The sequence below is a fragment of the Bombina bombina genome, unplaced genomic scaffold (assembly GCF_027579735.1).
Source record: "Bombina bombina isolate aBomBom1 unplaced genomic scaffold, aBomBom1.pri scaffold_1581, whole genome shotgun sequence".
Taxonomy (NCBI): domain Eukaryota; kingdom Metazoa; phylum Chordata; class Amphibia; order Anura; family Bombinatoridae; genus Bombina; species Bombina bombina.
This window is the reverse complement of record NW_026510788.1, coordinates 33,836-46,043: the sequence shown is the minus strand read 5'-3', so window position 1 is coordinate 46,043 and position 12,208 is coordinate 33,836. Positions and strand designations below refer to the sequence as shown.

The 12,208-nt window shown below is 38.2% G+C and overlaps 1 protein-coding gene across 1 annotated transcript; it reads right to left on the bottom strand.

Annotated features, from left to right (window-relative positions):
• Positions 1-6,766: 6,766 nt before the first annotated feature.
• On the bottom strand, positions 6,767-11,574 carry LOC128643461 (histone-lysine N-methyltransferase PRDM9-like). Its single transcript, XM_053696310.1, has one exon. The coding sequence runs from the start codon at positions 11,572-11,574 to the stop codon at positions 10,384-10,386; it is 1,191 nt and encodes a 396-aa protein (XP_053552285.1). The 3' UTR covers positions 6,767-10,383.
• Positions 11,575-12,208: the final 634 nt, after the last annotated feature.

The window sequence follows — 12,208 nt, the reverse complement described above, 5'->3', positions numbered from 1 at the left end:
AAGGTGTAAACACCTTAGTTATTTATTGCAACTCCTGATTACATATTAAACACCGTGAAAGCTTGCCTCACTAAAAAGATCTACCTCACACACAAGGAAGGAGGAAAGGGGAGAAAGAGGGAAGTAGAAAGGATTATTTGAATGTTTACATATCCCTCACTGGTTTTACACTTAGGTTCTGTGTAAATTAAGCTCAGACAAGAGACTTTATACACCGAAAGTGATTTGATGGGTGGCCTTTAAATTAAATTATACATCGGAGGCAGGGGGTGATGTATTAGCACCCTGAGAGACTATGTATTGAAAAGCTCAAATAAGAGGAAAGCCAGTAATCTTTTGCCGGTGCATTATAAATAAATACCCATAAAAGGCGCTCAAGGGCATGGGACTTAGTTGAGTTAAGTGAAGCAGAAAGGTGAAAAGCCTGGTGTCTTTATCGTAAAAAGTGTGGCAGTACAATTTTTATTGGGCTCTAGTTTAAGGCTAGAAACACTCCAGTGTGTTGTTTATTGATATACCATCTGGAACTAAACTCACACAGTACTGATTGATGGATAAATATCTTACACATCAGAAAATGTCACCTAAGTTAAAGGTTACAGATAAGAAAACCAATAAATCCATAATTTATCCTAATAAATCCTCCATGGAAGAAAAAATACTTGAGGCTTCGGATGCCACGGCAATCGCTACTCAGGTTTCTGCACTAATTATACCAAAAATTGAGGAACTATATGTACAGCTGGATACAATTATGGGGGAAATAAGAGCCCAAAATGACAGAATAAATCATTTGGAGCAAAGGACCTCGGATTCTGAGGATATTTAAAATGCTATGAGTGCAAAGTTAGAAGCTGTACTCTTACAAAATAAAATTCTCACAAATAAGATAGAAGACATCGAAAATAGAGCTAGGCGAAATAACCTACGAATAATTGGTTTGCCTGAAGCAGTCAAAACTCAGGAATTAAAGAAATTCGTGGAAGGTCATAGCTAGATACGGATTCGGGGTAAAGTTCCGCAACTTTATTGGTAATGTTTACTCTGATGCTAAGGCATCGATTATGATCAATAACGATATAACTCAATCTTTTACACTTTCAAGAGGCACACGTCAGGTGTGTCCCCTTTCCCCCTTACTTTTTGATTTAGTTCTGGAGCCACTGGCGATTAAATTGAGGGAGCTTCTAATAGGAATTAACATAGGTAAGCTATTGCTAAAAGTATCTCTATTTGCTGACGATTTACTTTTGTATGTCAATAATCCAAAAGACACTATCAATCCGGTGTTAGATCTTTTAAATGACTATGGAAATGTGTCCGGCTATAAAACTAATTTGGCAAAATCAAAGGTAATCTGGCTAATAAATGGCATAAAAATCAAACCTATAAATTTATTGAATCTAATGCCCTGGAATATTTGGGTTTGAAACTTTCTACTAACCCTGCTGACTGGTATCGGGAAAACATTCTCACAGCTCTCCAAGAAACCATGGTAAAATTGAGAAGCTGGGCATCTCTGCCGGTCTCAATTTCGGGTAAAGTAAATCTTTATGAAATGTTTATCATTCCTAAAATTTTATACCCATGTAGAATGCTCCCTCTTCTTATTAAAAACATGGATTTATGGCGCTTTAATCGAGCATTAAGATACTTCTTGTGGAGTGGGAGAAAACCTAGAATAAAACTAGAGGTATTGTACCAACCATATTTGGGAGGTGGTTTATCCCTACCCAATCTGGAATGGTATAACTTGGCAACCGTATTACAGCTTCCAATAGACTGGCTTTTTCAGTCATTCAAATTTTCTGACAGATATCTAGAGGAAGAGATTTGCTTCCCCCAAATCTCATGCACCAAATAAGATCTTGGGTAAGACAATTGTTAATCACCCCTTATTCAAAGATATTTTAGGTGCGTGGAGAAAAACTATGAGGCTACTTGGCCACCCAGTTACTATCTCTAAATGGCTACATTATCCAAGGCAATTGTTTTTTTCCGCTAGGCAACTTAGTCAACATATTTAGCTTATGGTCACCCCTTAAAGCCCTTTCAATTTCAGAGTTTTATGACTTTAAGACTAAAAATTTTTATAACTTTCCAGAATTTCAAAATATCTTTCCTATAGTACAGAAGAAGCAAATGTTCTATTTTTTGCAAGTAAAAGATTATGTGCACAAATTACTCCACCTCTTTCCTCAGATTTTCCAAGAGCACCCGTTAATGGATCATATTAATCTGGAAAAATGTTCACTATCCTCTATATATAAAATTTTAAGATCTGCGGAGGTAAGAAAACACATTATACAAGCAAGGTCATATTGGGAAAAGATATTAGATTCCCCGGATCTTTCAGACCAACTAGTTAGTAGTTTAAAAATAACGCTTTCTCTATCCTACTCAACTTATTTAAGAGAAACTCAGTTTAGAATCTTTAATAGAGATTACCTTACTCCGCGGCGGGTAGCTAAGTGGAACAGTAAAATTAAGAATCGATGTATCAAGTGTCATTTAAGTGATCCAACTTTGGGACATCTCCTATGGGAGTGCCCTACTAAAGTGAACCAATTTTGGCACAAGGTAGCGTACTTTCTCTCACAAATGACAGGTCTTAAAGTAACCTTTTCAGTAAATTCTATAATTTTACTGACTTCTTGCCCTTCATGGGGGAATAAAAGGAAATTCATTTTAACCGTTATACTTAATCTTAGAAAACTTCTGTTTAATAACTGGACCAGACCTCAAGTCCTTTCGGTTAAAGGGACACTGTACCCAAATTATTTATTTCATGATTCAGATAGAGCATGCAATTTTAAGCAACTTTCTAATTGACTCCTATTATCAAATTTTCTTTATTCTCTTGGTATGTTTATTTGAAAAGCAAGAATGTAAGTTTAGATGCCGGCCCATTTTGGTAAACAACCTGGGTTGTCGTTTCTTATTGGACAGCACCAATAAAAAAGTGCTGTCCATGGTTCTGAATAAAAAAATTGCTAACTCCTTAGCTTAGATGCCTTCTTTTTAAAATAAAGATAGCAAGAGAACAAAGAAAAATGAATAATAGAAGTAAATTAGAAAGTTGCTTATAATTACATGCTCTATCTGAATCATGAAATTATTTTTTTGAGTTCAGTATCCCTTTAAGGAAGCAAAAAAGGCTCTAACTGATATTGCATTAGTGGCAGCCCATGACTATAGATTAGAAAGGAAAAAGGACAACTCATATTTAAAGATCTGGAGGGACTTTGTTTTAAGCCAAGATAAAATCTTTGTTAATGGTATAGAACGAATTCTTAACATTCAATTATAACGAGAGTGCCGTGGAGGGGGGGGGGGGCAGGGGGTGTGTGTGCGAGGGAAAGTGGTTGGGACTCTGGGAGGAAGGGAGAGTGGAGTTTTTTTTTTTATTATTTTCTTTTGCTATTTCTTTTATCCAGCCTAACTCTCTTGATATACATAAGAATTACTGAACAATTGCTGTGAGAGTTATTTGGTATCTCATTTTACCTTATAGTGCAATGTCGAATCTTTCTTACCTCTGCAACTTTTTTTGTTTGTAAAATAACTATTGATATAATCTTTTTGGATACATGTGGGTATCCTATTTGAATCCATTTTGTATTGTTGAATTGTTTTTCACAAAAAAAAAAAAAAAAAAAAAAAAAAAAAAAGCACTCACCCCCCCCCCCCGTGTGTATACTTGTTAGCTCTTCATTAACAATTGCTGCTGCTAAATGACCTCCTGACACTTCCATAGGTTTCCTTACATAGCACTCACCAACCCCCCAGTGTGTATTCTTGTTAGCTCTTCATTAACAAGTGCTGCTGCTAAATGACCTCCTGACACTTCCATAGGTTTCCTTACATAGCACTCACCAACCCCCCAGTGTGTATTCTTGTTAGCTCTTCATTAACAAGTGCTGCTGCTAAATGACCTCCTGACACTTCCATAGGTTTCCTTACGTAGCACTCACCAAGCTCCCCTCAGTGTATATACTTGTTAGCTCTTCATTAACAAGTGCTGCTGCTAAATGACCTCCTGACACTTCCCATAGGTTTCCTTACGTAGTGCTCACCAACCCCCCCCCAGTGTGTATACTTGTTAGCTCTTCATTAACAAGTGCTGCTGCTAAATGACCTCCGGACACTTCCATAGGTTTCCTTACGTAGCACTCACCAAGCTCCCCCCAGTGTGTATACTTGTTAGTTCTTCATTAACAAGTGCTGCTGCTAAATGACCTCCTGACACTTCCATAGGTTTCCTTACATAGCACTTACCAAGCCCCCTCACCGTGTGTATACTTGTTAGCTCTTCATTAACAAGTGCTGCTGCTAAATGACCTCCTGACACTACCATAGGTTTCCTTACGTAGTGCTCACCAACCCCCCCCCCCCCAGTGTGTATACTTGTTAGCTCTTCATTAACAAGTGCTGCTGCTAAATGACCTCCTGACACTTCCATAGGTTTCCTTATGTAGCACTCACCAACCCCCCCCCCCCAGTGTGTATACTTGTTAGCTCTTCATTAACAAGTGCTGCTGCTAAATGACCTCCTGACACTTCCATAGGTTTCCTTACGTAGCACTCGCCAAGCTCCCCCCAGTGTGTATACTTGTTAGCTCTTCATTAATAAGTGCTGCTGCTAAATGACCTCCTGACACTTCCATAGGTTTCCTTAGGTAGCACTCACCAAGCCCCCCCCCCAGTGTGTATACTTGTTAGCTCTTCATTAACAAGTGCTGCTGCTAAATGACCTCCTGACACTTCCTTAGGTTTCCTTCTGTAGCACTCACCAACCCCCCCCCCCCCCCGTGTGTATACTTGTTAGCTCTTCATTAACAAGTGCTGCTGCTAAATGACCTCCTGACACTTCCATAGGTTTCCTTATGTAGCACTAACCAACCCCCCCCCCCGTGTGTATACTTGTTAGCTCTTCATTAACAAGTGCTGCTGCTAAATGACCTCCTGACACTTCCATAGGTTTCCTTCTGTAGCACTCACCAACCCCCCCCCCCCCGTGTGTATACTTGTTAGCTCTTCATTAACAAGTGCTGCTGCTAAATGACCTCCTGACACTTCCATAGATTTCCTTATGTAGCACTCACCAAGCCCCCCCCGTGTGTATACTTGTTAGCTCTCCATTAACAAGTGCTGCTGCTAAATGACCTCCTGACACTTCCATAGGTTTCCTTACGTAGCACTCACCACCACCCCCCGTGTGTATACTTGTTAGCTCTTCATTAACAAGTGCTGCTGCTAAATGACCTGACACTTCCATAGGTTTCCTTACGTAGCACTCACCAACCCCCCCCACAGTGTGTATACTTGTTAGCTCTTCATTAACAAGTGCTGCTGCTAAATGACCTCCTGACACTTCCATAGGTTTCCTTACGTAGCACTCACCACCCCCCCCCCCCAGTGTGTATACTTGTGAGCTCTTCATTAACAAGTGCTGCTGCTAAATGACCTCCTGACACTTCCATAGGTTTCCTTATGTAGCACTCACCAACCCCCCCCCAGTGTGTATTCTTGTTAGCTCTTCATTAACAAGTGCTGCTGCTAAATGACCTCCTGACACTTCCATAGGTTTCCTTACATAGCACTCACCAACCCCCCCCCCGTGTGTATACTTGTTAGCTCTTCATTAACAAGTGCTGCTGCTAAATGACCTCCTGACACTTCCATAGGTTTCCTTACGTAGCACTCACCCCCCCCCCAGTGTGTATACTTGTTAGCTCTTCATTAACAAGTGCTGCTGCTAAATGACCTCCTGACACTTCCATAGATTTCCTTAGGTAGCACTCACCCCCCCCCCCCTTCATTCTAGTGTTTCTGCACATTCCTTTAAACAGGGAATAGCTTTTTCTTTATTGGTGAATGCTCCTGGGGGAAACTATTCCTTTCCTTACATAACTTATTTTAGGTCTTAAAAAGGTTTCTGTTTTTCTCAGGGCAGGTAAATTAGAAAAGCACGAATATATGACAATGCGCTGGAACGCAAACAAAGATAATTGAAAAATGTCTCTGCCAGCCGATTCCCTTCTTAGTATTAGAGGCTGAATCCTAACCAAGAACCAACTTTTAGTAACGCGTTAGCAGACACACCATCATAGTCTATAACAAGATCACTGGAGTTTATGACAATAGACACAAGGCATGCTACAGGTCCCTCCCTTCCCCAACCACTAAATAGGGGCACGCTTACCCCAAACTGGATGAATGTCCTGAATACCTCTTTCTTTTTGTATAACTAAACCTAACAAGTTGATGTTAACCAAAGATATTTCTTGTTTTTAAATTTTGATAATCTGTTAAAATGCTTTTGATTGAAATATATACAATGTTTTCTCTACAAGAAAAGGGAAAATTAGAAAATGTAGAGCTATATCTGGCGGAAAGACACTAACAAGGTTTATTTCACTATTGCACTTATCTGGACTTGCCTTACAACGTAAACATGGACCCAATTGGGCATCAGTCCTGAATTTATTTAACATTTGATATTCTGTATATTGTACGGGTAAACAATGTAAACCCAGATGCGCACTTGAGATGTTTGTAAAATTAACACTTCAATAAAGCTCTTTGAGAAAGGAAAAAAAAAAAAGGTTTCTGTTTAACATCTTGTCTATATCTTTTAAATCACAAAAACAAATGTAGCAGTCTAAAGCTGAAATAGCTTAAATTTTGTGCAGCCACCATAGCCTAGACATGTGGTGCACTATTAAACACATAATGTCATTTTAATAAGGTAAAAAAAACCAGAATGTTTTAAGAGCTTTATTACATGATATACACTACAATTAAAAACAAAAGTATTGTGTAAACAAATGTCATTTTATAGATCTTCATAGGAGGTTGCAAGCAGATATTCTGCTTCTGATCTTCATAGGAGGTTGCAAGCAGATATTCTGCATCTGCTCTTTGTAGACGGTTGCAAGTAGATATTCTGCACCTGATATTTGCAGGAAGTTGCAAGCAGGTATTCTGCATCTGCTCTTTGTAGTTAGTTGAAAGCAGGTATTCTGCACCTGATCTTTGTAGGAGATTGCAAGCAGGTATTCTGCATCTGATCTTTGTAGGAGATTGCAAGCAGGTATTCTGCATCTGATCTTTGTAGGAAGTTGCAAGCAGGTATTCTGCATCTGATCTTTGTAGTTAGTTGAAAGCAGGTATTCTGCACCTGATCTTTGTAGGAGATTGCAAGCAGGTATTCTGCATCTGATCTTTGTAGGAGATTGCAAGCAGGTATTCTGCATCTGATCTTTGTAGGAGATTGCAAGCAGGTATTCTGCATCTGATCTTTGTAGGAAGTTGCAAGCAGGTATTCTGCATCTGATCTTTGTAGGAAGTTGCAAGCAGGTATTCTGCACCTGATCTTTGTAGGAGATTGCAAGCAGGTATTCTGCATTTGATCTTTGTAGGAAGTTGCAATCAGGTATTCTGCACCTGATCTTTGTAGGAGATTGCAAGCAGGTATTCTGCATCTGATCTTTGTAGGAAGTTGCAAGCAGGTATTCTGCACCTGATCTTTGTAGGAAGTTGCAAGCAGGTATTCTGCTTCTGATCTTTGTAGGAGATTGCAAGCAGATATTCTGCACCCGATCTTTGTAGGAGATTGCAAGCAGGTATTCTGCATCTGATCTTTGTAGGAGATTGCAAGCAGGTATTCTGCATCTGATCTTTGTAGGAGATTGCAAGCAGGTATTCTGCACCCGATCTTTGTAGGAGATTGCAAGCAGATATTCTGCATCTGATCTTTGTAGGAGATTGCAAGCAGGTATTCTGCACCTGATCTTTGTAGGAGTTTGCAAGCAGGTATTCTGCACCTGATCTTTGTAGGAGATTGCAAGCAGGTATTCTGCATCTGATCTTTGTAGGAGATTGCAAGCAGGTATTCTGCACCTGATCTTTGTAGGAGATTGCAAGCAGGTATTCTGCATCTGATCTTTGTAGGAGATTGCAAGCAGATATTCTGCATCTGATCTTTGTAGGAGATTGCAAGTAGGTATTCTGCACCTGATCTTTGTAGGAGATTGCAAGCAGGTATTCTGCACCTGATCTTTGTAGGAGATTGCAAGTAGGTATTCTGCACCTGATCTTTGTAGGAAGTTGAAAACAAGTATTCTGCTTCTAACCTTCATAAGAAGTTGCAAGCAGGTATTCTGCTTAAACACATTTAAAATATTTAAATCTTCCCAAGTCCTAAAAATTCTTCAAACCATAAAAAAGCACTAAAAATAATTAAAGGATAACTAGCACTAGGTTTTACAATAATCTAAGACAGTAAGTTTCATCATGACATAAATGTAAAATAACTGATTTTATTATGGGCGTACCACTTCCCTCTATTTCAAAGTTTGTAGAAAGTAGCTAGGAAATTACTTCCTATGCAATAAACATATCAGTATTGTATACTTATGATAAATCAATATCTTCATAATAAAAGTGGCAACATACAGCACTGCAGAATGTTTTATAAATTGGATAGTCGTGTGGGGGACGTGTAATGTGTATTATAGCATTTTTTGTTATTTATAAATGTTACATAAACTATACATAGAACACATTAATTGCATAATTTAACAAATTAATTTAATGATAATTTGTGCAATAAACATTGAAATCAAATTAATAGTAGCTCATTTTAGCTTAAATGGACAGTCTACTTGAAAAATGTGATTGTTTAAAAAGATAGATAATCCCTTTATTACCCATTCCTCCGTCTTGCACAACCAACACTGTTATATAAATACACTTTTACCTCTGTGATTACCTTGTATCTAACCCTCTGCAGACTGCCCCTTATCTCAGTTATATTAATATACATTTTACCTCTGTGATTACCCTGTATCTAATCCTCTGCAGACTGCCCCTTATCTCAGTTATATTAATACACTTTTTACCTCTGTGATTACCTTGTATCTAACCCTCTGCAGACTGCCCCTTATCTCAGTTATATTAATACACTTTTTACCTCTGTGATTACCCTGTATCTAAGCCTCTGCAGACTGACCCTTATTTCAGTGCTATTAAGCTAATCAGTGCTGACTCACAAATATTTTAACAGGAGTAAGCACAATGTTATCTATATGGCACACATGAACTAGCACATAATGTTTAGACATTATAAAGTATATTAATATAAAAATGTTGGTTGTTCAAAGCTGGGGAATGAGAAGTAGAGGAGTTGTCTATCTTTTTAAACAATAAAAAATGTCAAGTAGCCTGTCCCTTTAACATTGGCTCACATTTCAGTAGGGTGGTCAGTAAAATCAGCCAGGTGGTGTGCCCATTAGACAGGTCCTGGAGAGAACACCGCCATAATTAGCCTGATGACGGCTTTAACAAGTCCATAAGTAACAGCAATGTTACATAGAGCAAAAATAGGAACTATTTGTAAGATAAATATAGGGAAAAAAGACTTAATCATAAATTGGCTTTGCATGAAGTAATTCTGAATAAACATCTTAAAACCTGTCTATTACATATAAACCAGAAGTACAAGAAGCTGTGTATAAATATGAAACATTTACAGTGTAAAAAGGAAACAAAACCTACAAAAAATCATTTGCAGAGCTTCTTGAGGTGAAGCAAAGAAACTAGTAACCATATGTACGGAAGACCAAGGTGCCCGCACAAAGCACCACTGGAATAATCGTAAAACATAAGCCATAGTGGAATTATTCCAACTTTATAAACCATCTGTGTTTTTGTTTAGAGATTTAACATGTTATCTGCTGAATACAATGTCAACCACCTGACTACTAATGACATTCGGTGTATTGACCATATCCATAGTTCTGCAATGTCATGAAGAGGTACCAAGTATAGCTGCATCCTTTCATAATAAAAACTACTGAATTATTTTGAAAGTTAAACACTTCAAACACAATTTTGTTTAGTTTGTGACAAAATGAAGAAAGAAAGAAAAGTTGATGATATGGAGGAAAAAGAGGAGCTAGGAGACTTTGGAGAAACTATTTTTTCTAAGAACCAACTACCCAATAGTATACGATGTCAGTAGAAAGTGAAAATATACTCATCCGAATTAGATTTCCTAACTGGTAACAGTAAAGAGTGGCTTAAGCTTATCTATAACAATGCTGTGTTCTTCTCTTTGAATAGACATGAATATAAATAATACATTGCTGATACAATGCTGAGGTGGGTTTTGCTATCTGTTTTTTAGAGAGTTCAGTATAAAGCGCTGTCTCTCCAACAGGCAAAGAAATCTTCCCATGCCAGAGACCTGCCATGAATGAACTAATGTAATCCATATATAAATCCCATGTCAAATACCCAGGGTAAACATGGATTCTATAAACCGTGACCCTTCTTCTGTCTGCTAAGGCAAGTATTGCCTAATTACCATAGCACATCTCATTTCCTTACTTCATGAGTCCTTTGGTGTTTGGCCAGATGTGGACTTTGAGTGAAACTTTTCCCGCAATGCTGACAAACATACGGCCTCTCACCTGTGTGTATTCTGTAATGTTTTACAAATCCTGATTTTGCAGCAAAACATTTGCCACAGTCAGGACAAGCATGTGGCTTCTCTTTTAAATGTGTTTTTATATGTTTAATATGATCTGACCTATCAGAGAAGCCTTTGCCACATTCCTCACAAATATACGGCTTCTCATCTGTGTGAATCATATAGTGTTTAACTAGACTTGACCTTTGTGAGAAGTTTTTCCCACACTTTGGACAAATATATGCCTTCTCCCCAGTGTGGGTACGATCATGCACAAGTAAATTTGATCTACTAGAGAATCTCCTGCCACACTTCTGACATACATGTGGCCTCTCTCCTGTGTGAGTTCTCTGGTGTGATCTCAGACAAGACTTGTAAGAAAAGCCTTTGCCGCAGATCTGGCATATATAACACTTTTCCCGTGTATGTGTTTTGTGGTGTGTAATTAGTTGTGATCCTGTACGGAAAGTTTTTCCACATTTCTGACAAGCGTATGGTTTGTCTCCTGTATGGGTTCTGTGGTGTTTAATCAGATTGGACCTCTGAGAGAAACCTCTTCCGCACACAAGGCAAACATACGGCTTCTCTCCAGTGTGAGTCCTGCGGTGCACGTCAAGTAATGATTTCAGACGAAAGCAGTTGCCACATTCAATGCAAATAAATGGCTTCTCTCCTGTATGACTTCTCTGGTGTTCAACAAGTTTTGATCTTTTACTAAAAGTCTTTTCACACTCAAGGCAAGGATATGGTTTGTCTATAGTTGGGAAAGCACTCTTTTTTTTCTCATTTTGTACAATATTAGCAGGTGAGCTGCCTTCTGAATCTTCCTTTTCCGTCTTTGACACAGTGTTATCTTCTGTATTCTTGGAACGTGTTTTAGTGTTGGATTTTCCAATCTTCTTTTTGTCTGAGGATTCATCTGTTAGAAAATACAGTACTGTGAGAGGAGGATTCATTTTTATTGTTATAAAATATTCAATATTTAAAACTCTGACATCATCTGATTGTGAAGAGGTATAATCATGTACACCAAGTAAATAAAAACAGACTTCTGTATTATTCAGTATATGCTTTCCCAAAACCCACTGCAAAATCATGCTGCAAGTAGCAGACATACTCAGAGACCAAATAGAAACAAATGTACTTTTTATCCATAAAGCAAATGTTTTATATAAACAAAATTAAAACTAGGAAAAACAAAATGTATGCTTACTTGATAAATGTATTTATTTCTTGACACAGTGAGTCCATGGATCATCATAATTACTGTTGGGAATATCACTCCTGACCAGCAGGAGGAAGCAAATAGCACCACAGCAAAGCTGTTAAAGGGACAGTCAACACCAGAATTTTTGTTGTTTTAAAAGATAGATAATCGCTTAATTACCCATTCCCCAGTTTAGCATAACCAACACAGTTATAATAATACACATTTTACCTCTTTAATTACCTTGTATCTAAGCCTCTGCAGACTGCCCCCTTATTTTGTTCTTTTGACAGACTTGCATTTTAGCCAATCAGTGCTCACTCCTCGGTAAATTCACGTGCATGAGCTCAATGTTATCTATATGAAACACATGAAGTAACGCCCTCTAGTGGTGAAAAACTGTCAAAATGCATTTAGATTAGAGGCTGCCTTCAAGGTCTAAGAAATTAGCATATGAACCTCCTAGGTTTAGCTTTCAACTAAGAATACCAAGAGAACAAAGCAAAATTGGTGATAAAAGTAAA

Excerpts from the sequence above, each read along its gene's own strand:
- LOC128643461 (XM_053696310.1), bottom strand. The coding sequence starts at position 11,574 with ATGATTTTGCAGTGGGTTTTGGGAAAGCATATACTGAATAATACAGAA.